Consider the following 27201-nt stretch of genomic DNA (forward strand, 5'->3'; position numbering starts at 1 on the left):
GTATTGTTCGAATACAGACGGTCATGAAGAAATCCCCAAAGAAAAAAATCACAGGGATATAAATCCGGCGAACGTGCAGGCCAATGAGTCGGTTCCAACTTTCCAATCCAACGTTGCGGAAAATGCTGGTTGAAATAAGTAACACCCTTCGAATCTCGGGAAGTATTTCCTGGGCTAGTATGTTGTACTTGTGAGCATTCAATCCAACGTCGATGACAAAAGGTCCAATGGTCATGAAAATAAACATTCGTCAGTGAAACAAATGTTCCTCAAAAAGTATCCATCAGTCCAGGTTCTCTTAAGCGCCCCTTCGCAAAACTTCATACGTGAGAAGTAGTCCTCAGGCTTCAGTATTTGGGCATGACGCTTTTTGGAACTCTTGTATCTCATCTTTTGAAATACATAGCAACTTGGAGTGAGCCAGTCTCACTCTTATGGTTCTCGTGCTGGTGGATGGATCTTGCTCGATTTGTGCCAGTGCGACCGTGGGTTTTAACAGGTTTATTGATGACAGACTTGTCATGCTGATGTGAAAACTCATGAGCTATCTTCGCAGACCACTCGCACTCGAGATCACAGAACACTCACTAATGCGCATGTGCGAGCTGGCTACAAATCTCGAGAAAAGCCCATCGTACTCCATGGGCGTACATCTCAGTTATTTTGTACCATCACGTGCTGTATATCTTTATGCTTTAAGCTGTTTTGTTTTTAATAAATTCAACACGGTGAACTGCAAACTTTGTAAGTCGTGGAATGGAAGTAAACAATCTGTGAAAGACTGACTTAGTTTTCATAAGTAAGTAATAAATGTATAACTTGAGTAACTTTGCCCGCCACTGTTTAGCGATTCTCTCGAAACTGGGGGCGTGGTTTAGCCGAGCGCGTATTCCAAACACCGTCATAAACGGTGTCTAGATTTCGGACGGTCGGTGCCACATTTTTCGACCGTACTATCCCTCCGTTCTTATTCTACCCTCCTCGGTACAGCAGCAGTTTCTGCACGCTTCATTTTGCTCGCCCAAGTACACAATGGCTGCCACTGTTTTAGAAACGCTCATCACTGCGCTTAGAGAACTTGTTGCAAAAACAGGACGTTCAGGAAAATAACCTGCCAGTGTATCGTAAAGCGAATTTCCTCCATAATACAGGTTTACAACAAGAAAACGTGAAATCAAAAACAAAACTACGAAAACCAGGAAATTCGCGAAGCAACTAAATTTTGTTGATTACGACTGTTTTTTGTTCATCACTTTGACAACGAATTACAAAATATCAATCAACGCCTACTTGATTTTACTTAATTTTTATCACCACTGAAAATAAAATTAAATGTAATTTTGTTTTGTGAAATATTATTTTTATTTTTGTTGTTAGCACAATAAATAAATAAAACAATAATAATAACTAGAGATGTACCGACTGTAGGTCTGGCCGACTAACCGACTAGCCTATTGTTCGGCCAGTAAAAACCGACTAGTCGGCCGACTGTTCGGCTTTGCTAAAACCGGTTCATAAATGCGACAGACAGTGTTTTTTTTTCTATTTCTCTGACTACCGTAAAAAATTGTTTATTTTAATAAAAGAAATAACTAAAGTTCCTTTGTTTTCCAAAATATGTGTTAAATTTGTTTAGATAATTTTAACATTTAAATTTTTTAGTAACTCTGTACAAAAATAAAGAATAACACAATTTAGGGCCAGTTTATACAATATTTTAACTGAGATTAAGTTGATCGCGGATTTAACAAGGCCATTAGCGATGTCTGATTGGCGTAGAGTCGGTCACATGGTACCTTAACGCGGGGTTAAAATTAAATCGCAATTAAATATTTAATTGAGGTTCTGTAAAACGGGTTTAATTGTTTTATACACTATTTTAATTTTAATAAAAAAAAGCCGACCGATCGGCTGTTTAGCCGACCAGTCGCCGACTGCAGCCGACGATGAAAAACGGCCGAATAGTCGGCTTATCCGACCGGTCGGCCACTAGTCGGTACATCCCTAATAATAACAGAAAATTTTCTGAATCCTAAAACACATTGCCAACAGAGAAAAATATTCTATAATTTTCTTTCAAAAATTTCTTGTAACGAACATGCTTCAATTGAATTCCAATCTTTACCGATTCAAAAAAAAAGTGTGAAATTTACCTAAAATTGCCAAAAAGCCTTTGGCCGTTGTAAGGATCCAATTCGAATTTTTAAATTTCAAATGAATTTCGCGCGCACAAGAAACGGTTGGTAAGACGAAGAGGTTGGCAATCAACCACACCAAGAGAGAGGCATGCGCAAATGTTAGGGTGGTTTTGTCTCGTGTAAGATCACCCACTTCCCTCTAACCGCTTCGAACAAACGGTCGACTTCCTTTTGATCGCTTCAAGAGAACAGACCACTTCCTTCGAGCGCTTCGAGCAACAGGTTGTATTTTTATCTGTGAGTTATTCTGTGCCTTTTGCTGTTGTTTTTGCGTTTCCAGTGTTGATCCGTTCCATTGGAAAACCTAGCAGCCCCCGTTGAGCCATTGGGTGTTCCTGATTTCTCATAGTTATTCTTACGACGAGGTTTTTGTGTTCCTTTTGGCGGTAAGCCGTATCGAAATCTTCGCATCTTTGGAGAGGTATGTTTTGAACACCTGTTTTGGACTGGGTCCTGTTTCGCGGCGAGTTTCAAGTCTCGACGTTGCTTCTGACCTCGTGACTCATCGACGCGTGCGCTTTTTTCCACTAATTTCGTTTTTTTACCTTTCATTTAAAATCCGTCGCAGTAGGGCTTTACAGGAAGTGATTTTTAGTTCGGGCCATGCTTTATTTAGCTATATTTGTGAAATTTGTATTTTGGATGGCGGCCAACGAGTTGTTATTTTCACCGTTCTTTGTTCAGGCAGCAGCCATTTTGAAGCGTCCATTTTCTTTCTTTAACCGAGTACATGTTTTAACTGAATCTATTGAACAAATTAACAAACATTGTGGGTCATGGGGGGACGTGCCTTTTATTCCTTTTATTTAGCCCATCGTTTATACAACGCCACAGGATTCATCGCATATTTGCATCGCATATTTTCGACGCCTATTATTTGGAATGACGAATTCGTCCAACGCCATTTTGGGACCTGCAGACTGTCTGCCATGTTTTTGTTTATGTGTTTTGTTTGGGGAAATGTATGTGTAATAATGGCCCACAATGTAGCTGAATAATTTCACGTTTTGAATTTTAACCAATAACTTGACTGGACACGAATTATTATTAATCTCATGTAAATTTGTTAACTCTGCAATGTTTCACCTCATGCAATTTGTCTTTATCTCACAATTTTAGCCTCAGTAATTTTCCTTGTTGTATAATTTGAATTGAACGTAAATTTCCATACTCTGCAGTTTTGACCTAACAGGATATTTTATTTGCACAAGTTGATTTCACACCAGATCTGTGTTTTATAAATCTTTGCTAAGTTTTGATCTTGTAAATGTTTTGTTGATGAATTTTTCTCTTATATAAATTATTTGATGTCCAACTTTAATCTCAATTAAGAATTATTTGTTGTTGAATTTTCGTAAGAGTGTGTGGCGAATTTAAATGTTGTTTATTGCTCTTTGTTGAAACTTTAACACTTGTTCGGTTGTCATTTAATATTAGAGTCATAGAGATTGAACATTTAAATGAAATTGAAGGTAAATAACACATAACTCGTAGTGTACGTGGGGCGCTCGACTCCTTCTCAAACTGGCGGGATTAATCGCGTCACCTGCACAAGCCCGCGGGTTTTGTATAGCTTCAGGGGGCGATCGTGGGTTTGTAACGCTGTCGATTTGGCCCAATAGTCGAGACCCAACTGCGGATCTGCGATCGTAACCGCCTCGTTTCGCAGGGCACGTTCGTAATGGAGATGTGCGTGTGAGCAGGCTTTGGTGTAGATAGAATCACCGTCGTGGGGGAGAACAGTGACGATCAGGAGTCCCAACCTCTGCTCGCGCTACAACGCCCCCTCTGGGTATTTTGCTGTGCTCGTAAATGGAATTGATATATTTTGTTCTATATTTTGTTCGATCGCCACACTCTCATAATGATTCGGGTTCTGCCATCCAATTTACATATGTGTAGGTCTTGTGTTTGTTCGGTTTTCATGTGTATGTCTGTCAATTCGCGAGTGTTTTTCGTTCATATATCTTAAGGTGTTTGACATGTAATATGTCGGTGAATAAAACCCCAGGGGGTTTTGGGGAATGAAGACCGACGACACCTTGGCCCTGCGGACTCGCCAGAAGGGCAAATTGAGCCGTTGTCGTTCTTCGTTTCTTTTTCCCCCTTAGGAAGGCTTTTGACCAACCTAATTTTGTCTATTATTTCTTGCGCTCTCGACAGTGTATGCACTTGTATGAAAGAACGTCTTCCCGCCATTTTTCAAAACCAAAAAAAAAAAAAACACACAACGTAGGTTCTCATTTGTTAGACGATCACAGCCAAGGCCAAACTTCGAATTTTGAATTTTTCGCGGGCCTTTCAAACTGTTTCAAGGTCAATTTTTAAGGCGGGAAGTTTGGGTTATCACACCGTATAAACTGATCTCCGTCCATTTCTCTGCTATATAAAAATATCCAATGATATTTAACCATGCAAGTAAATATGTCTTCCAAAGCTGAAAATATGAACCAACAAGTAAGTAGATACATCTTAACAAGATTGTCATCAAAGTTATTACTTACTGATTAAATTAATCATTGAAAAACAAGCAGGCCCTCGCTATTTCATGTAATCGCAGTAGAATATTGTGATAACCCATTCCCGTGTTTAATTGACCTTGAAAAAGTTTGAAAGGCCCGCGAAAAAAAATTCAAAAATTCAAAATTTGGCCTTGGCTGTGATCGTCTAACAAAATGGAAACCTACGCTGTGTTTTTTTTTTTAAGTGGCGGGAAGACGTTCTTTCATATAAGTGAGCATATACTGCGTGCGAGTCGAGAGCGCAAGAAATAATAGACGAAATTTTTGGGAGGGGGCAAAAAAATTGCGCCCCCTCTCTAGGAGGAAAGAAGCTGTGAGCGACGGCGACTTGCCATCTCGCATTCACTCCTCAGCCCCAAAACCCCCTATCGTATATTCACGACATATTACATTTCAAACACCTTAAAAATATGAAAGAAAAGATACTCGCCAACTGACAGACATACACATATAAAAACCAAACAAGTACTAAAAACCCTACGTTTATGGTTTGAATCAACGCAAATATTTGAATATCACAAATTTAATAGAAACAAAGCAAAATCTGAATTAAAGTAACTGGATGCAACTGCATACACAAGTTATTACGGGCGTGTGGCGTCAAATTTTTAAGTTACGGCAGTTAACAGAAGCACAACAAAAGTACAGGGGCATTCTAGCACAAGCGGAGTTTGGGGCTACCGATTCGGGCTGGTCTCCCCCGCGACGATATCTCCATGACGAATATGCCGTCCTAAGCAGGCCGTTTCGGTCGAAAACTAGGGGTGAAGTCAAGCTGACAACACCTCATCGTCCAGACCGTTCCCACTGAATCTATTCAAAGCCTGCAACCCTCGTACAGATGGGGCAATAAATCCCGCTAGCCCCCGCTAGGAGCCGCGCCCGCCGCTTCTGCTACGTGTTTCGGTGTTATTTAACCTCAATTCCATTTTAAATGTTCAATCTCTTACAATTCTGATATTAATAACAACTGACCAAGTGTCAAAGTTTCAAAGGGCAATAAACAACATTTAAATTCGCCATGGGATCTTGTAAAATTTTAAACAACAAATACTTCTTATGTGAGATTAAAATTGGACATCAGACAGATAATTTATATGATAGAAACATTCACTAGCAAAATATTTACATGATCAAACTTAGCAAAGATTTATAAAACAAAGATCGGGTGTGAAATAAACTTGTGCAAATAAAATATTAAGTATGTGAGGTTAAAACTGTAGAGCATGAAATTTACGTTCAATTAAAATTATACAACAAAGAAATTTACTGCGGTTAAAATTGTGAGATAGAGAAATACTGTATGAGTTGAAAAATTGCAAAGTTAACAAAATTTACATGAGATTAATACTTGCCACATTTCATCAATGATTCAGACAAAGAGTTTACATTATGCCAAATAATATCATGATCTAAGTGATTGGTTACTTCAAAAAAACAATTTACTTTGAGAGTTTAGCATACCACGAACTGGTTACCCCAACAAAACATATAATAAATATTCGCAAAAATATCCAATCATCGTTGCGAGGAAAAAGCGACTCAGTGATATAATTTTTTATCGTTGGGTGGGAATACCTCGATGGTTTTATTAATCTCTAGCGTTGCGAGGACATGCCTCGTTGATGTTATCAATCTCTAGCGTTGCGAGGACATGTCCCGGTGATGTAATCAATCTTTAGCGTTGTGAGGGCATGCCCCGGTGGTGTAATCAAAATAACGATAATAACCGCCTAAGGGAAGAAATTATTTAACTTCCCCCCCCCCCCCCGGTTCGCGGCATGAATTAGTTAATTTAACTGCCGTAAATGAACTATTACCAATCTTGTGTGAAGAATTAAGAAGTGTTATAATGTAACACTTACGTATATGCATCCAGAAACCTATTCGTAATTAAACAACAAAGGTGTTTTCCTGACTAAGTGAATTTCATGTGAATCTTCTAGCAAGTGGTTTATTTAAATAATCCTGATTGGTGGTAAATTGTGTTTGCACTAGCCAACAATTAAGAAAAACTAACATGATTGGTGAATTTACAAACAATAAAACAAATTTACAGCACGTGTGTCGCATGTTTTTTTTTTATTAAAAGCCGCAAGAATTAGCCGCGCGGGTTGGGGTAAACTGTGTCGTCATAGAAGTTACGACTGATTGTCGTTAAACAAAGGGTTCCTCCCTTTTATTAATTACCAAACCAACTAATTTAAACTAGTTCTTACCACGTGTTTACATTTACAAAAACACATTCAGACTGATGCTCCACCATGCCGCCCTCTGTCTAACCACCAACCCTCTAACTAAAATCCCTAGCGCTACTAATTGTCGAACTATCCAGCAAGCGTTACCGTGCACCTGGTTGCCTATGTTTAACGATTTATGATTTGAATTCTTTTTTTTTCTTTCTCAAATTCAAATTATTCAAATGTGATTTCGCGCCGCTGTTAATTAATTTTGATTTAAATTCGGTCACCACAATATAGATGGCATTTTAATGAGATTTTAGTAATAAAATTTGCAATTTGTGCATTTATTTCGTTTAATTTATCCTATAATAATCATCATACTGGATAAAATCATTCAATTTGAGTTCTTCAGTGATTTCTGAGTGAGGTAGCACGAGTAATAAATGCTTCGCTTGATGCGCTCGCAGGATGTGTCCATGATGCTGCCGATAGAGGTATTGAGAAGGACGAGCTGCTCGAAGGGCTTCATCTCAGGCTTCTTGGATACGGGGTGGGTGTAGTTGCCGATGGCTCGTCTGACGGGATCGCGCACTACGACCAGGAGTCTCGTGGAGGGGTTCATATACTTAGAATATTTCACACAGCACCAATAAATGGACCAAATTGTGCATTTATTCCGTTTAATTTGTCCTGGATAAAATAATTTAATTTGAGGTGTTTGGTGATTTCTCACTGAGAATCGAGGGATAATTCCTAAATCACTTTGACATTTCGATTTTCCATGGCTAATCCAAGGACGCGATTGTCGAACTGAGACGGAACGTTTCGCGACAAATCGGACCCAGCGCTAATTTAAAATACGATTTTTAAAGCTTTTTTACAGTGAATGCGAAAATCACAAGCTACCACATCATCCACTTGCGTAGCGGAAGGGAACGGAATCTAAAGAAAGTTAACCCGACAACTTGACTTAAAATCCCAACTGCTAACATTGCCGCAATTAACCGATGAACTTCAACTCGTTCATTTGTTTTTGTTGATAACAAAGGTGCTAAGTTGAGAACAAATCAAAAAACTGTCCGTGTCGACGTCCCTTTTATACAGGTGATCGCATTAATCTGAAATTTGTACTCCCGAAATTCCGATGATGACTGAATGAATAACTGAAACTACCGCGCAACCAAATCTTCGTTACGCTATACTGTGTCAATAGTTTCAAACAACATTATGCTAAATTATGCCACTCTATAAACAGTTTCAAATAAAAAAAATTACATCATTTTGTTAAATGATGCTTTAATTCAAATTAATGGTTAAATAAAAATGAATTCATCATGGACCCAGAGAATTCCTCATCACATACTTAAACAAAGTACATATGCGATAAACACAACAAGGCATATTTTAAATACGGTCAAAATCAAAATAATAATTCGAGAATAAATGTTCAAATTCAAGCTGTGAGAAATTGAGAATACGAGTATGTATAATTCGGATGTAATAAGAAAATAGCACATTAATATATTACAAAATAAACATACAATGCACCTCCCATTTCTAGTCCATGATATTTCTTAAAAAAAAAAAGATCTAAAGTCATTTCGATATGATTTCCCTCGCACCTGAAGACAAATAATCAAACAAATTCAATGTACTAGAACTGCTATAAAAAAATGTTGACAAGATGGGATCGAGCTAACACGAGCAGAACTCAAGTTAGAGTGGAGCCTATGAATTTCCACCACGTGTTTTTGTATGAACATTTATATAATAAAAATAAAACAAAAATTACACGTGTTCACGAATTCGTCAAAATTTCGCAACATTTCGGATTGAAAAATCTCATTTAAATATTAAATATCACCTATACTTATGTTACGAATCCGTCTTGATTTTTTTATCTTTGAGAAATAGATTTAAAAAAAACAAAATTGTTTAACATTTTACAGTTTAAAAATTATGAAAAACTCTATCGAAACATACGCATAGCGTGCTTGTTTTTTCTACAACAATCAACACATAACCGATGTTCATTTGAAAAAAATCATCAACTTGGCCCTGCTGTTTTGATAAAAGAAAACGTACCGAAAAACGCATATATTTTATTAATCCATAGTGTTATTGTGTCAATGATTAAATTTTAAGTTTATTTATTGTAGAAATGCCTACTTCACAATAATGTTAACAAAAAAATCAAGGCTAATTTAATGACTTTTTCAAATAAACAGCCGATATGTAAGTATCCCACAAGTGCCACAACTTACAGGTGTTATCACAAAAAAACTTCGCAAGATTTAAATATGATAATTTTTCAAAAAAACTCAATTTTTTTGACTATACTTCACGAGCGAGGGAAATTCCTAAACAACTTCATATCAGTTTTTTTATAGTTACCGAGCATAAGCCACAAAGCGTATAAGTCCGTCCCTGAACTTTATTAAAAGTTCCCGCGTAAATGACATTAGATTTATTAAATCCCTAAATCAAAGAAAAACTTCGTCAGTGTGAGGTTATGTCATTTAGTTGAAAATTTTATGAACACGTAGAACGAATACAGTAAAACCTAAAACGAGAGTAATAAACACATTAGTTATGATGAAACTCGCGATTTTCGTACTTTTTATACTACATATAGTAAGGACAATGCGTTAGATATTAAAGTATTTGTAATTTTAATAATCGCTTGATATTTTAGGAACATTCATTTACGGAATTTACCACTGAAGACTGCTGGGCCTTAGGCTTTAATAAGGCAAATTTATTATGTTCTTCTTGTGATCAACTTAGCAGGTTCAATTTAGATGTAATAAAGTAAGTGAATGCATTCTCCGTCCATGTGAATTATTAATTTATAAAATTTAAGGGAACACTGCAAGGAGTGTTGCCATCAAGATGAATCAATCACAACCGAAAAGAAATATGCACGAGCCGTTTTGGAAGTTTGTACTTGTAAATTTGGAGCATATCCACAAATTCAAGCATTCATTAAAAGCCACCGTCCTCTACAATTTCCCAATCTTCAAATAAAATATGTTAGGGGACTTGACCCTATAATTAAACTGTACGACAAAGATGGTACTTTGCAAGAAACTGTTGCAATTGAAAAATGGAACACCGATTCGGTGGAAGAGTTCTTAAACACTCATCTAGTGCCTGAAGACGATTATTTAAGGACAAACATGATTTAATAATGTACAAAATAAATATATTTTTTTAAAATATGTATTTATTGCTGCTCAGAATTTGCAACTAAAGAAACAATATCATCTTGTATCATCACATTTGGCAATTTCTTTAATTTTTGATTGTATTTCTTAATTATTTTTTCTGTGTTTTCAGAAATTCCCATTTCCTTTAAATAAATCGCTAAAACTTTTTTCTGCAATTTCTTTGTGGAAATATTTCCTTTTGAGTTTAAAATGTTCAAAATTATTTCTTTGAAACTGAATTTAGATTCAGCCTTTACCTCAGTTTCCACTTGGGGTTCCTCTGTAAGTTTTTTCTTTTTCTTTTCTGGTACATAATCATCGTCGGTTTTATGTTCTACTCCATTTTCTGTAACTGCTGTCGTTATTTTAGTACAATTGTGGGGTTCCTGTTTTGCTTTTTTCCTTTTCTTCATTTGCACCTCTTCATTATTCTCATTTTCATGTTTTGTTCCATTTTCCTTAGTTTCCTCCATTATTTCAGTTACCAATTGGGGTTCCTCTTTTACTTTTTTCTTTTTTTTCTTCGGCACCTCTCCATTATTCTCACTTTCATGTTTTGTTCCATTTTCCTTAATTTCCTCCTTTATTTCAGTTACCAATTGGGGTTCTTCTTTTACTTTTTTCTTTTTCTTCTTTGGCACCTCTCCATTATTGTCACTTTCGTGTTTAGTTCCATTTTCTACAGTGTCCTCCTTTATATCAGTTACCAATTGGGATTCTTCTTTTACTTTTTTCTTTTTCTTCATTGGCACCTCTTCATTATTCTCACTTTCATGTTTTGTTCCATTTTCCTTAGTTTCCTCCTTTATTTCAGTTAGCAATTGGGGTTCCTCTTTTACTTTTTTCTTTTTCTTTTTTGGCACCTCCCCATTATTGTCACTTTCATGTTTAGTTCCATTTTCTACAGTCTCCTCATTTATATCAGTTACCAATTGGGGTTCTTCTTTTACTTTTTTCTTTTTCTTCTTTGGCACCTCTTCATCATCTTCAATTTTATTCTCTGCTCCGTTTTGTTCATTTTGCACACTATTATTTTTTTTCTGTTCACTTTTGTATTTTTCTATTAAATCCCAAGCGGCTTCAATATCGCTAAAATTGGATCGGCCGCCCGTAGAACTTTTTATAAAATTCTGAAAACAATGTGTAAGTATAAACAAATATATTTTGCAAATGTACTTACAATAAACTTGACTTTTTTTCTAGGGACATTAGAGTAATTCGATATTGTGTTAAAAAGGTTTTTTAAAGATGCCTGCATACTTTGCTCGGTTTGAACAATTGATCGAATCATTTCAGTCCAGGATTCTTGTTTCACTTCTCCCTTTTTTACAATTCCTCCTGGAATAGATCCCTTAGCAGAATATCTTTCTTCTTCGGTAACACATTTGGTGTGCACAGTATACTCTTCATTTCTATGACAGCCTATTATATACCAATGTATTTCATGTATTCAGAGTAACTTACTTGAAATCTTTAAAACAGTCGACACAAGTCAAAGATTTAGGTCTTCTACACTGAACAACGTAATGTTTCTCAACACGTGGTTTTTGCAAACTTTCGCCGCAATGATTACACGTAAATACAACCATTTTCAAAGAGGTCGGAATCGTCTCTAGTATTTAAAAGATGCCTAACACATTGTTGAACAACAATGATTTTAAATGATCTGCTTCTTTGGTTATTCACCCAGGAGAAGCTGTTCGTTTACCTGACAACACAACACCACGAGGGGTCGGCAAACAAAAAATTGCTGAATTTTGGAACATTTGGGGGAATTTAGTGTTTGACCCTGAAGTAGGGTTTTCTATATGTTTTGGTTTGGCTAAACTGATTGTGACATGTGGATTGACGTTTACTGCTTCCACCTCTACATTCCACCCCGATTTTTCTAAAATAGACATATTTTTGATATGGTTAAGTTAATTTGAATTGAAATGACTTATTTAAAATCTTGGGAAGAATTTGAAAAAGCTGCCGAAAAACTGTATTTGCAAGCGCCATCCAAGGCACGGTATACAATGAAGTACGTGCATTCAAAAAATGTTTTAGTTTTAAAAATGACTGACGATGTAGTGGTAAGAATTTGGTAAATTATGAATGGCTTTGTGTATAAATCATTTATTTTTCAGTGTTTACAATTTAAGACAGAAATAGCCCAAGATGTAAGGAAAATAGACAAATTTATCAATAATTTATTACGACATATGGCATCAAAAGAACATTAACGTAACCTCAACATTTATAAACATATTGCCCATTTTTTCAAGAAAATGGTGGAAGCGCGAGGAATGCCTTTAATAACTTTAATGTTTTTTATTTTTGTTACAAAGTAAAATAGTCAACGCTATGTTAACACTTGTTCTCAAGTTAATAAATTGTGAATTAATATCGCTCTGTATAATGAATTTTAGTAGCAGTCGCAAGATTTCAAGGTAAGTAAGTGATAGGAAGTTCAAGCACATATGATTTATTTATAAATAAAATTTGCTAGCATACATATGTTAAAATTTACAAATAAATATAAATAATTTATACACAAATATGTTACATTAACAAAAGAATTTAACAAGAATATATATAATCAATCGATAACATATTCACAAGCTGACAATAATGAGTAAACTACTTTAAAATGTCATTTTGTTAGTTTATAAACGAACCTACAAGCTAATGTAGCTATATGAAACTAATTAAAAATGTTACATTCTTTTAAATATGTTAAATATTGTTTCTTCTTAAAATTAGCTAGTGGACACTTGCCAAACAATCAAATGACTTTTTTCACCTTTGGATTCGCCCTGAGCTGCTTCTAAATCACTGGTTTCGTTATTAATAACACTGTCTTCCATTTCATCACCTAATAAAAATGTCTTGACTTAGTCAGGTAATCTACACAAAATTACAATCAACGAAAGAAAAAAAACTTCTGGTAACATACCCAACAGGATTCCCAGGAATATCAGGCAAAACTTGCCATACTAGAAGATGTGAGGCCCCATCTCGTGGTTCATTATCGTCCTCTGCAAATTTTGTTTGGTCAAATAATTTCTCTAAAAGAAATTATTGGTACTTATATACATTGGTTAGTACTTAGTAAAATTAAATCTAGTAAGCTGCCACCCACATTTCACACATAATATTCCTAGGAATCCGTTGTTTTAGCTTTTAGCTACTAGTGTCCCAGTGCATAATGAACATTTTACCTAGAGAACTTACCAATTCGAAAATCAATGTAGCCTTCTCCACCTGACATTACCAACATAGCTGATGGTTGTTTTGGTGGTAAGCCAATCGTCACAGCTGAAGTGGATAATGCTTCTGAAGGAGTGGATGCGGCGCTCATTCCTTCAATTTTGTCAAATATTTTCATCCACAACTAGTAAAATAAAACTTACCTCCATTCCCTGGTACCGCAACAAAGAATTTTACGTTATCTCTATGTCCGTGGAAACTGAGCTGAGCGTGAGCCATAGTGCAATAGGGAATAAAGCTTCCCGGAACAGGAGGTATACGGACTCCTGCTCCAGGCAAGCTGTTTGATCCCCTAGGAACGATACTTCCGACTGATCCCCCGCTTTCACTTAAAGGGACGGATATAATGACACCGTTACTTGTACCAATCCATAGTCTGTTGGATGATATCAGGAGGCAGGTTATTCGCACAAATGAAAATCCCAATTTTCCAGTCCCTGTAATCATTTTCTTTAGTTTTTTCCACAAAAGAGAAATCTTTATTAACTTCTTCCAAGTGTAATCACGGCGTAACAATTAAAAACTCAATTGTAGGGGTATAGTTTGCACAACTTTGGACTTGTGCATGCTCGTTATTTTTTGAAAAAAAAAATAAAAATCTTACAATTTAATTTAGAAACCACGAAATTTGTCACACCCTTTAAGGTTACTATAAACGTAATTAATCGAGAACCTTTAGTTACCTATTTATCCCTTCCAAAAACTTGATGACGTCTTTTCAAAATTTTCGTGCGACATGGCCCTTTATTTATGGACTACTGTATCCACATTTTTCGAACTTTTAGGCGGGATGTTTTAAAAACTACTCTCCACTCACTCACTTCCTGTCCTCAACGAGTGGAATTAGTGTAAGATCAACTAATTAGCGATTTTCTCACGTGAAATGTGAAACTTTGACAAATTCGTCAACACATGTTATTTTTGTTTTATTAGTTGTAAATTTACAGTTCATGATAAGATTTTTAACCGTTCATGATTTTAATATTACAATTAACTACAATAATGGAAATATTCCCGTAAAACACTTGGTAGAAAATTCACTTATCCAGGCTCAACTTGCTTTAGGAAATTTCTAAATGTTTTTTTATAATAATTTATTTATGACTTTCGGGGAAAGGACCTTGAAAATTATCATCAGTAAAATGAATATCATCGTGGATGGGGCCTTTGCGATTTTCTTACATGTTTAATTTCGTATAGCATGAATTTGAACATTCGGTGGTCTCGAAATACGTCCAGGGTCTTCCTAAACCACCTTATTTTGATTCTGATCGTATTAGTATGTGCCTGTTATGTTTGTTCATATTTAAATTTGCCACACCATCGTAATAACTTGTGTATTACCATTCAGCTACTTTAATGATAATCTCTCTTTTTTCCTTTGCTTTGTTCAAATTATTGTGTCGATTTGGCATTTCATTTTATTTTTGAAAGCTGGACAGTTTTTTTGGAGCTAGGAAATAAGTTACTTCTAGCTTATTTCAACACTACAATAATTTGTAAAATGAAGGAATATAAAACATTAGTTTTAAGAACGATTGTGATTCTAAAAATTTACAAAGAGAGAAAGCGCATTAGAAAAAAGTAAAAATAAATAGATACACGATGTGCAAATAAGAAACGAAAGTTGCACATAAAAATAATCTCAAAAATACAGCATTCATGTCGACGCAAATTTGTACTTAGTATTATTATTATTATCATCTTATATTATATGTTATGAGTTTTTGTTATCAATTTCTGATGGAGAAAATAAATAATATTAATATTTTCTGCCAAACCATTAGATAATCAGTGATATGGAGAAAGGAGGTGCGCAGGGCGGAGTTTATCTTTTTTCTACATTTTTATGAGCAAGCAGTAGCCCCGCCCACGCATCTTCATTCCAGTGACTTCTCTTATATTGGTCCAGTCTTATCTTAGCAAATATTAGCCCCGCCCACCCGACCTCTATTTTATTAGAGGACGTAATTTGCCAAAATCAGTCTTATCTTAGCAGGTGCTAGTCCCCCCCCCCTCCCCCTATTTTCTTAGAGAGTATGTCATTTGTCAAAATTAGTCTTATCTTGGCAAGTGCTAAGACTGATTTTGGTAAATGACATATCCTTTAAGAAAAGAGGGTGGGTGGGAGGGGCTAGTACTTGCTAAGATAAGGCTGATTTTGGCGAATGACATACCCTCTAAGAAAAGAGATGGTGGGTGGGCGGGGCTAGTACTGAAGGGCAAGACAAGACTGAATAATTAAATTATTGTGGTGACCATATTTGAATAATTTGAATTTGAAAAAAATTCAATCAAGAAAAAACGTTAAACATAGGCAACCATGTGCACGTTTAGTTCTTTTCCTGGTGTTGGTAGTTCTGCGTGGAATGTTAGTTAGAGGGCTGGTAGTGAGAGAAGATGGCGGCTTGGTAGAGAAGAGAGATGTTGTGAGTGAAAACCACGTGATGAGTTAGCTAGGTTAAGTTTAGTTGGCTTGGTTGTTAATAAAAAGGAGAAAGCCTTTGTTTAATGAAAATTAATCATTACGACGACGACGCCGCAGTTTCCCCAACATGCGTAGCTAATTCTTGCGGTTTTCTTCAATCGGAAATAAGTAAATTTTCGACCGACGTCAACACGTATAAATTTGTTTTATTGTTTGTAAAATCACAGTTCGTGTTAGGAGTTTAATCGTTAACTAGTTCTAACACAATTTAACAAACAGGAATTTGTTTAGATAAACACTCACAGGAGTTTTTATGAAATTCACTTAGTCAGAACTAGATTTTGTATGGCTAATTATGAATAAGGTTTCTGGATGCTTATACTTAAGTGTTACATTATAACACTTTTTAATTCTTCACACAAGATTGCTAATTCATTTACGGCAGTTAAATTAACCTAACGTTGCCTCACTGTGGAAGAAGACAGAAATATCACCGAGACATATTATGTCGCAACGTGGATAATTACATCACCGAGGAGTTTTCCTCGCAACGCCGGATACATGTGTTGTGTTGCTCACGATATAAACTCTCAAAGCTAATTGTTTTAAGTAACTAATCACTTGGATTATGGCATAATTTAACATCATATAAATTCCTTGTTTGAATCGTTGATAAAGTGTGGCAATAAAACAAAACGTAATTTTGTTAGCTTTGCAAATTTTCACCTCACACAATTTTTCTCTATCTCACAATTTTAACTTTAGTAATTGTCTTTGTTGTATAATTTAAATCGAACCTAAACTTTCATGATCTGCAGTTCCAAATCTCACGTAACTTTTTATCGGCACAAGTTTTATTTCACAGCAGACCTTTTGTTTTTATAAATTTTTGCTAGTTTTTTATTTTGTAAATATTTTGTTGATTAATGCTTCCATCATAAAATTGTCTGCTGTGCAATCTTAACCTCAGATAAGAATTCTTTGCTTCGCAAGAGTGTATAGCGAATTTAAATGTTGTTTATTGCTCTTTTTTGAAACTTGTAACACTTGTTCAGTTGTCGTTAATATCAGAGTCATGGAAATTGAACATTTAGACGGAATTGAGGTTAGATAACATCGAAATACGTGGCAGAAGCGGATGGCGCGGTTCCTAGAAAAGCTGGCGGGATTTATCGCGCCATCTGCACAAAGGATGCAGGCTTTGTATAGAAGTCAGGGGCGGTCGAGATGACGTGACGCTGTCGACTTAGCTCAATAGTCGAAACCCAACCACGAGTTTGCGACCGTAACAGCCTGCTTGTACGGCATGTCCGTAATAGAGCAGTGCTGTGCGGCAGTGCTTGCGATAGATAGAATCACCGTCGTGGGTAGGAGAACAGCCACGACCAGGAGCCCCAAACTCCGCTCGTGCTACAACGTCCCTATGGGTATTTTTGTTGTGTTCTAGACCGAAATCGACATAGTTCGATCGCCACACTCTTATAGCGCTCTGGTGCTGCTGCCGCTGCATAGTTTTTTTAATAAAATTTTGTGCTCTTGTTGACTGCCATAATTTTAAATTTGCCGCCACACGTCTGTAAACTTGTGTATTTGCATCCAGTTACTTTAATTCCGATTTTCCTTTGTTTTGATTAAATTTGTGACATTCAAATATTTGCATTGATTCAGAACGTTTAATTTGATTTCATTCCAAGTCATTCAAAGTTTTTTTGTAGCTGAGCATTAAGCGGTGTCTTCAACGGGCACAACTTTCGCACCTTTTTTCTTCTTCTTTTTTTTATCAGTGGAGAAATAAATAATTTTGTGTCCTCCATATATTTTGTGTTTTATTTAGCGGTAATTTCCAACCTTGGGGTCCACCATTTGCATCTGAACGCATTCCGCCATTTTTAGGGTTTCATTTTGTTAGACGATCACAGCCAAGGCCAAATTTTGAACTTCTGAATTTTTCGCAACCTTTCAAATTTTTTTTACATGTCAATTTAAGGCGGGATGTTTGGTTTATCACATTATTTTACCGTTTTTCGCCGTTATTTGGAGATCTTGTGCGAAAATTACTTGTTAATTGTTAATTTGCATAAAATTCTTCATTAGCCAGCAATTTTTCCTATTCAAATAAAATCCGTTTTAAAATTTTCTGTAAATTATTTTTGCCGTTGTCCACAGTTATTTAACAAAGGAATCCCTTTGACTTTTTTTAAATTCTTTAAAAAAAATGCACAAGTGGTCCCCAAGATTTTTTTCAAATTCTTTCAAACACAAAACAAAAAAAGTTCGAAAAATTCTTTTACAATTAAAACTAAAACACAAGCAGTTCCAAAGTTTTTCAGAAATTAAAAAACACCAGGGATCCCCTAAATTTTTAAAAATTCTTTCAAAAACAAAATAAAAGACCTCTAGAAAATTTAAAATGTGATTTCATAAACTTAATTATTTTTGGGACAAAACGTATGCGTTTAGTTAAAAATTTGGATGTAGTATTAAACCAGAGAGGTAAAGGCACAGACAAATTTACTCGAATCACCTTCACGATAATAATGGTAAAATGTATACAGGGTGACTGATAGAAAAACTTTTCACTGTGTGTGTTGCTTATTTTTTTACTCGATTCGGATGAATGATAAAAATTACGTTTAGTTTTTTATAGACAGTATGTTTTTTTAAACTGAACTGTATATATAGTCGCAGAAAAATTGCTCTTAAATATGTATTGTATAAAATAATATTATAAAATTCATGTGAACATTGTTTACTTTGTTTATCGTCACCATACAGACTTTTAAACATTTCTAAATTTCAATATACATTCTACAGTGTTCATTTTGGAGCTCACTCATTCGAACCAAAAATGTACGTAGAGTATTATTTTAATAAATAGAGCAAAGAATCCTACAGTACATTAATTTCAACGGAAACTATTTGAACAATTAATTTAAATGAGCGTATTTTTTCTATTGTTGATACCATTATTATTATTAGCTTTAGTATTAAAGTGTGTTGTATTTTTTAATTTATCTTCATAATTATTACTAATTTCTTAAATTTATTCTACATATATCTACAGAGTAAAAATATGTTTATCTTTGTCAAAAAACAAGTTTAACTCTTAAACGACTGTACAAATTTGTGTAGGTCAAGTTGAGTGAGGTGAATCTATACAAAAATTGACGATTTGACTAGTGGTGTATTTTTAAAAAATCAAGTTAACCTTGCATCTTGAAATCAAATGCAGTTTAAAATTTAAAAAAATTACAGAAAATAGAGCTTGAGTATTTTTAAGTATAGTCCAAATGTCAAAAAGATCCAGCTAACTGTTCCCGAAATATTCAACTGCTTCCATACTTTTTAGAAACCCTGTATGAACAGTATTGATGACAACAATGTAACTGTTTATTGCTCCTTCTTAAAAAAAAAAAACTTTCTTTGTTACTTGCACAAAACGTATTTTGTAGTTAATAGTCTGCAATTATTTTCTGAAAAATTTAGGTAAACACTATAACAAGTCTTTTCTTTTAATTAAGAATTTTTGAAGTCAAGCGAATTTCAACCAACGTTGTACAAATGCAGCATTATTTATATGCTTTATTCGAAATGATTAATGACAATTATTTTCTCTTTGCAAAAATAATTTTATAAAAAAGTGGAATGTTTTTGATGACTGGGAATTCTCCCATACAAATCCAATATAGATAATTTTTTTGTGTTTGTTCCCCTTCGTATCTTGTGTTTTCCGGAAATTAAATTCGTTACAAACTCTTACGAAAACTCGATTCCGTTTTACCAAAGCAAGCAATATTTGCACTAAGATCAAAGAAACATCTACAAATATAACTTACCTAACATTTTACTAACGTACGGTTCAATGTCGACATCTTGTAAATGCTGGTACGTGTGAGCATGGTACAGTCTTAAAGTTGAGTCCAACCTTATTGACACCCAAACACCTTCGCCCAACCACGCGATTTGTCTAACCTTTAAAAAACATCTTATACCACATCTATTAAATAATTCCAAATTACTTACTGGACTTTCGCGTCGTGGATGAGCTTCCAGCGAATGAATAACTTTAAGTTCTTGAGGTTCTAGTACGTGTATTTTATTTCTATAGCCACACCACACTTTATCACCGACGACAGCTAAACATCTTACGGACTGATGCGGCAAACCTACCTGTACTAAATGATAGCGAGACAGATCCCATTCGCCATCATCGTTTCTGGCAAAAATGGCAAGGGTTCCACACGCTAAAGCGCACACAACTCTACCGTTAATATGCCTGAAAATAAATTTCAGCGTGTATGAAATAAACGATACTCAATTATTTACACTATGCTTATTACGGCATCTTTCAATTTGACAGAGTGTAAGCACTGGTTCCAATTGGCAACTGAAGAGTGGACATAGATCATACCATTTTCTGCACCCAACCACATTGTTGCCAACACACTCGACATAACTTCTTGATTGCTAGATTTGTTTTCTACTGGTTCTGGTATCCCTTCAGGTTCACTTTCTGTGGTAGTTGCTTCTGATTCCTTATCAAGGTTAGATTCATCACTCGCCTCCAGGGGCGTATCACAGGGAGTTCCTTTTTTCTCTTCTTTTTCTTCTGACAATTTAGTAGTTTCTTTATTTTCTTCTTCAGACTTAATGATTTTCATATATTTGTCTTTTTTGTTGACAACGGTCTGATCGTTTTCAATAAAAGTAATCTTACCGATCTGAAAAAACACTATCAGTTACAGAAAACCATCATTTGCTCGTATACCAAAGCTGCTTCCTCTACTTCTTCATGATTTTTATCATTCTGTTTGGTATTTTCAGAGGGAGGACTAGTATTATCGTTCTCGTTATTTTCCACGTTATCGCTGTCTTTGACAGTCTCACTAACCGAAATTTTGCTAAACTTGTTTCTATAATCACTTGGACTAGCACCAGGAACACTCGCAATGCATAGTACATGATTTGCACATACTCCAAAACTATTCAATATATCAGCTGGATTATTAGCGTCTATTACAGTAACTATACTGGCGGCGTGAGTATATGTGCAAATCCATACCATCGAAGACAACCTTGTTTCTAAAAGTGCACCTTCCCGACTTGCGTTTAACTCTTGGTCTAAACTGTCAACTTCACTTTGCACTGGTGGCTCTAGTTTAGGTTCTTCAGAGTAGAATACACTACCACCCACCTAAAATAAAATATACGGTTTCTAACAAGATGGTTACCATCATTTTTACTTTGATGCTATCAATACTGAATTAATAACATTTTGACAAATTTTATACACTGATAAGCACACCAAGAGAATCATTATTAATACTGCTGTGCAAAGCTAAACTCCATTTTTAAACATCACAAAATTTTTGGATTTAAAACATTCCAGTGTGGTGAACTACCAAATTAAACGAACCGATGACAGAAATGGGAGACCCATTTTTTTCGTACTCTAGGGGTCATGACTAATCAAGAAAATATGAAAGCAGCCAGTCGCCCAATAGACACGCTTACCATACTTCCTTATTTTAGGCTCAGGAATAAAACATGTCTCACAATGTAAAAAAGGTGCCTAAAGATTGTCTTAAAGACTCTCTCAAAACTCAGTTCCAATAATTTTCAACGACTTTTCAACATAATGGTTCTATGGATGTAAAATATAAGTTTGTAACAGGTAAGACGATACATTTAAGTTATTCAGATTTTTTATTGGCTCTTTTGTCTAGACTGGAACGTGGGTAAAATAATGAAGGACTAGAAGAATATTTGGGAAATGAAGGAAAGATGACTTAAAATGGGAATAACAAAAGAATTGTAGAATTATATTGAATGAACAACAACTAGTTATAATAAATACGAAATTCAAGCTTATGTTTATGTTCTTATGATTATGAACATACACAAAATACCACGGGAGAGAAATGGAAAAAACTATCGATCATGAACTACTTTCTTGTAGGCAAACAGATATACGGCAAATTAAAAGATGTAAGAGTATATTGCCGTCACGAAATTTGAAGTGATCATTATTTGTGAAAAAGAAAATTATCAACAAAAAAAAGAAAGCCGACTTCTACGGAAACGAAAAGAAACGAAAGAGAAAAAATGAAAAGTTATAAATTGAAGAATATAGGAACAGGAATTGAACACCAAAAGGATCTAAAAAAAAAAACCTCTCATTTAGATAATATGCAGTCAACAAAAACAGATTGATTGAGAATTTGAGAGGTATTTAACAATGCGACAACAAAAACCCCAAAAACAAAGTTAAAAGGACTGAATGGTGGAGCGAAGATATTAAAAGCATAGCAAAAGAGCAGAAAAGAAAATAAAAGAAATACTTGGTCACGCAAGAAGTGATGTTAATTACGAAGTATACAAGAAAATAAGAAGAAACGTTTCTATAGAAATAAAAATTGCTTGAAGTTTATTTCGATAGAATTTCCCTCGGCCCTGAAGTCTCAGTCCAACAAATCTCGCTTGTTTGAAAAAATATAAAACTTGATTTTGGGATTTTTGTTTTGTGATAATCTCTATAAAATAAAAACCAATGGCATAAATAACACGCCCGCAGCCCCAGCACCGCGGGGGCGCAAATTGTTTGTAAGGGGGCGCGGTCTGCACAAGTACGGACGATATAATAGTTATTTAAACCAGACAACCAACTGGAAAAATGTCCTCTTAACTTCACGTGTTTATGTTTATACTTCGAAAAAAATCGACTATATGCAGCTTCTCATTGCAATCAGCCGCCACATGCAAGAAAATGAAATTTGATTGATTTTGTCTCCTTAAAACAGAGGAGAGGACTAATCAATTAAAGAGTAGTCATTGAAAAAAGCTAAACTCAGACGCGCCCACCTCTTTTCTCTATTTCACTGATTTATTTTGACAAGTTGTAGAATCTAAAAGCTCGTTCACATCCACTTAGCATACGTAACATGACATAAAATACATTAAGTACAAAAAGTTCAAAAACATTGAATCTTACGTATCTGTTCACATTGAGCAAAAACATAGAAGACATAACATGGCGTACAGAAAAGTTGACCGAACTTCAACTTTAGCGTATTCTTATGCCATGTTTCCTATGCACAACCAATTAGCGTTCGTTCGACCCCTCTTCGGTTGTACGATGGTACGCGGTGTATTTCTATTTGTAACCTAGATAAGTTCTAAACTCATTTTAATCCAGAAGAAGCAGAATGGATGACGGAGTCAAGTATCAACGGATACAACACAATTATAACTTCTAGTCTCAAGTTTGACCACAGTTGACAGTTGTAATATAAACACGATACGAAAAGAGAAACGCGCATGTCAAAAATATAAATTTACGTGAATTTCAAAGCATTGTGAACGGATAGGTTTGGTGCTACGCTTTCTATGTTATGTCTTTTTGTCATGTTACGTATGCTAAATGCATGTGAACGAGGTTTAAGATTTGATAAAACAAAGTATAACAAGTGGCCCCGCCCACCCACCCCTATTCCGTTTTGATCATTCATTCTTATTGGCACTGAAAAACGGAAGTTGGATTTTATATTGATAAATAATAGAATCTAGAACTACATTTTTTTTAAATCCAATTTAATTTTCACTGAATTGTTTCAATTTTTAAATTTAGCAATTTTTGGATCACCAATTTCATGAGATTTCAATTTTTAATTTTTAAATTTTTCATTTTTTTTGTCAGTATCTACTTTCTAAGATAAGACTAATTTTGGCAAAAGACATACTCTCTAAGAAAATATAGGGTGGAGGGCGGGATTAGTCCTGCTAAGACAAGACTGAACAATATTAAGAGTAGTCATTGAAATGAAGAAGGGGTTGGTGAGCGGGGCTAGTGCTTGCTTATAAGCAGTGCGCGGAAATTTATCTTGCGGCTGCAATTCCCCAGTTGAAGTAAAGTGTGTTTTACGGTAAGTAGCGGGGACTCTTTGATCTGGTCCAGAAGGTCGTAGCCAGTGCGTCTCTAGGAGTGTCTACAGCTAGTAAAAAAACTACTTCTATATTACTATATTACTTCAAATAATAATACTCGTAATATTAATTTTTCAACCACAGGACTACAGATTTGTGATCTTGAAATGTTATATTATGTTGATATAGTCCAAAAGAAAAATATATTTGTAATCAAAGTATCGACGCGGCAGCACTGGTAAGAGCGTCTGAGATATTATTCCGCCCGTTGCTTATAAGATTCTTTAGAAAAAAAGCTAAACACAGCCCCGCCCTCTTCTTTTCTCTATTTCACTGATTTATTTTGACAAGTTGTAGAATCTAAGATTAAAACTGAGTAAAAAGTAGCCCTCCCCACCCACCCCTATTCCGTTTTGATCATTCATTCTTATTGGTTCTGAAGAAAGGAAGTTAGATTTTATATTGATAAATAATAGTATCTAATATTCCTTTTTTTTTAATACAATTTAATTTTTACTAAATTGTTTCAATTTTTAGATTTTGCAACATTTTCACGAGTTTTCAATTTTTAATTTTTCAGTTTTTCATTTTTTCCAGTTTTCGATTTGCAACTTTTCAGTTTTTAATTTTTTTGTCAGAACTTGCTGAGACAAGACTGATTTTAGCGAATGACCTACCCTCTAAAAAAAAAAAAATAGAGAGCGGGTCGGCGGGGCTAGTACTTGCTATGATAAGACTGAACAATATTAAGAGTAGTCACTGGAATGAAGAGGGGGTAGGTGGGCGGGGCTACTGCTTGCTTATAACTCCTTAAAAAAAAACTAAGCTCACTCTATTTCACTGACTTATTTTATTTACTATAAAATGGGAATTGATTTCTAAATTTCTATTTTGATCATTCATTCTTATTGGCTCTGAAGAACGGAAGGTGAATTTTATATGGATAAATAATAGAATCTAGAATTACATTTTTTTTACATACAATTTAATTTTCATTAAATTCTTTCAATTTATAATTTCTCAATTTTTCCATCTACTCACAGATGATATGATCCAGTTGTTTCGGAGAATACGTGTGTAATAAAAATCAACACAGACCGACAGACTGACAGACAGACATACAGGCGGAGAACAGCGAGGCAGAGAACAAATTACAATATCTCTTAGCTTACGCTCGGGAAGTAAAAAAGCAAAAAATATATCCTGTGAAAAATTGGGAAATTCCTATACAGAAAACCAAAAACAGTTCTTTAACGTTATGAAAAATATAAGAAACAAAAATAACAATATTTTCCAAGAAATTAAGGATAAAAAAAAAAAGGTAAAATGCTAACAGACAAAAACTACTTACTATGAAAAGATGGAAACGATATTTCCAAAAAATATTCACAAATGAGGAAACTCAACATGGAGAGAAAAAGAATATCTAATCAAGACATATGAACTTGAAGAAGTGGATAAAAACTTAAAAGTAGGCAAATCTATAGTGATACACAGAGAGAACAGCAAGCCAACAGCAGGGATTATTCACAAGAAGTCTCAAGACCAAAAAATTCAAAACGCAACCAACAATATAATTTCATACCAGTATTGATATTTATCTCCTTTTTTTAAGTAAAGCAGGTGAGTTGTAGACAAAACTTATGGACAAAGTGGATTCGCACCAGTAGCCCACCAAAATTTTGAAGTTTTAACCACGACATATAAGTGTAAAATTAGAATGACACGTGGCAGATATTTTGATTGAGTTAATTTGAACATTCACTTGAGGTATAACTGACACTATAGTGTTCTTGTAAATTTTTACCACATTGAATTGTTGCTAAACACACGTCTGTGTGTAGCTTAATGTTTATTATATTTCCTGAAAATTTAGACACACATGACACTCCTTGTTCGCTAAGTTTTATCTCCGACTTTAGTTGTTTGGTTTTGACAATTTGGAAATAAATGCCAATTTTTGGGTTAAAAACAAACAAATTCAAAACAGGAGCTTTGAAAAACTAATCTATTTAAACATAAAATCTGTTCGAAATTTAAAAAACCTTTTGTTTTTATTTATTTTATTTTGACATTTTTGTACTTAAATTTCAAATTGAAAGTTTGTTGTACTACCAATTCACCAGTGTAAAAATAAGCTCTAGAGGAGTTTTATTTGATACCAACTTAATTCAACAGGTGATGATTTTTTAATTTTTGAATAAACAATACCGTGCATCAATTTTGCCGAAATGTCAATTTTAATATTATTACAATAAAAGAGTTAAGTATCGTTAATTTTTTTGATGGTATGAAAATTAATGGTTTTGGAATAGAATATCTGGTTGCGTCTTGAATTTTTTAGGCGCTTCTCCTAAATAACCCTGTATATTTAGTAAACAATCGGAGATATGGGCATTGCATTAGATAATTAACAAAGCGTTAATGGAAAGTACAGCACCCACTAGCAGGAAGACATAAATAGTTGTATTTCTAGGATGTCGTCCCCAATGAACGTGCTACTATTTTATTGTAAATAAAAAGAACACTTTCTCTTTACTATTTTATTTTTGTTGTTGGTACCGGTTGTTAAAGTAAATAATTCTACCCATATACCGCGAAATATTAATTATCCAGTTTAGATCCTTTTCACTTACATTAAAGTGTATGCATAAACTACAAGTTCAATTAACATCTTTTCTGGAAATATATTCAGCGATACATGTTATAACAGATTTATCACTGGAACTTACTTCTACGGATTTACATGCAATGACAGCATCTTTAAATTTTATGGAAACATCGGCATATAATCTATCCGAATTAGTCGTTTCTTCTCAATCTTTTCAGACATTTTCTTTCAAAAATAATAAAGAAAGAATTTTTATTTCCTTCTCTGATTCTAAAATTGTTGCAGACTAATTTAGCCCTGACATAAATCGGTATTGCCCTGAACGGGCTTCGAGAGGATCAGTTTGAAACTTTCCTAATAAAACATGTTCAAAATTTCGAGTAACAAGCAAATGATTGCATAATGAAATTAAAATTAATGTGGTATGACGTAAAGCTTGGTATGTTTCTTTTTTTCTTTTCTCCTTGAATCTCTATTTTCCCAGTGGTCAAGCTAAATGACATTTTTTTTTTTTTGGAAAAAGTAAGTTTTTGTCGTTTATATTTTTAATAGGAATACGGTATGGATCCAAAAATTGTATATTCCCCTCACTTCTTTGTAGGTATTTAATTCGTAAAGCAATAATATTTTTTCCATCAAAACATCGGACACAAAGCTTGACATTTCGCCTTTCAATGTTAGTACATACTTAAAGCCGGAGCATATTTGATAATATTTGTTTCTTCTCTTTGAATAATTTTTAAATGATTAACGCAGAAGTGTGTTAATTCTTTTTCACTATCAACGAAATTATGTTCATAATTGAATTCAGGAAACACAAATATCTGCTCTGAATCTTCTTGATTGTCATTGAGGCAACTTGGATGTTGTATAGA

General features: G+C 34.6%; 4 protein-coding genes across 9 annotated transcripts in view; 2 read left to right on the forward strand and 2 right to left on the reverse strand.

Annotated features, from left to right (window-relative positions):
- Positions 1 to 9388: 9388 nt before the first annotated feature.
- On the forward strand, positions 9389 to 10122 carry LOC135128072 (selenoprotein F). The gene is made up of 3 exons (XM_064054893.1): positions 9389 to 9537; positions 9599 to 9714; positions 9767 to 10122. Exons 1-3 carry the CDS (start codon positions 9496 to 9498, stop codon positions 10089 to 10091), a joined length of 483 nt encoding a protein of 160 aa, XP_063910963.1. The 5' UTR covers positions 9389 to 9495; the 3' UTR covers positions 10092 to 10122.
- On the reverse strand, positions 10110 to 11862 carry LOC135128071 (cell growth-regulating nucleolar protein). The gene is made up of 3 exons (XM_064054892.1): positions 11577 to 11862; positions 11293 to 11524; positions 10110 to 11242 (listed from the first exon to the last, which is right to left on the reverse strand). Exons 1-3 carry the CDS (start codon positions 11699 to 11701, stop codon positions 10130 to 10132), a joined length of 1470 nt encoding a protein of 489 aa, XP_063910962.1. The 5' UTR covers positions 11702 to 11862; the 3' UTR covers positions 10110 to 10129.
- Positions 11863 to 11941: 79 nt separating this feature from the next.
- Positions 11942 to 12500, forward strand: LOC135128087 (signal recognition particle 9 kDa protein). Its single transcript, XM_064054916.1, has 2 exons — positions 11942 to 12187; positions 12242 to 12500. The coding sequence occupies exons 1-2, from the start codon at positions 12047 to 12049 to the stop codon at positions 12335 to 12337; spliced, it is 237 nt and encodes a 78-aa protein (XP_063910986.1). The 5' UTR covers positions 11942 to 12046; the 3' UTR covers positions 12338 to 12500.
- A 63-nt stretch (positions 12501 to 12563) lies between these two features.
- LOC135128085 (JNK-interacting protein 3) overlaps positions 12564 to 27201 on the reverse strand; it is a 28856-nt gene continuing 14218 nt past the window's right edge. For 4 of the 6 annotated variants that reach the window (XM_064054913.1, XM_064054914.1, XM_064054912.1 and 1 more), the window contains 7 exons: positions 20561 to 20986; positions 20119 to 20513; positions 19816 to 20068; positions 19629 to 19764; positions 13508 to 13801; positions 13329 to 13457; positions 12564 to 12969 (listed from right to left, as the gene is read on the reverse strand). In XM_064054913.1, the coding sequence (XP_063910983.1) occupies positions 12854 to 12969; positions 13329 to 13457; positions 13508 to 13801; positions 19629 to 19764; positions 19816 to 20068; positions 20119 to 20513; positions 20561 to 20986 (1749 nt within the window). In that variant the 3' untranslated portion in view covers positions 12564 to 12853. Of the gene's footprint in view, positions 13002 to 13050; positions 13133 to 13328; positions 13458 to 13507; positions 13802 to 19628; positions 19765 to 19815; positions 20069 to 20118; positions 20514 to 20560; positions 20987 to 27201 lie in introns of all 6 variants that reach the window. The other 2 variants (XM_064054910.1, XM_064054911.1) reach the window with 2 other exon arrangements.

This window comes from Zophobas morio, unplaced genomic scaffold (genome assembly GCF_036711695.1).
Source record: "Zophobas morio isolate AGI-343-1 ecotype UQ-CSIRO unplaced genomic scaffold, CSIRO_AGI_Zmor_V1 ptg000012l, whole genome shotgun sequence".
Taxonomy (NCBI): Eukaryota; Metazoa; Arthropoda; class Insecta; order Coleoptera; family Tenebrionidae; genus Zophobas; species Zophobas morio.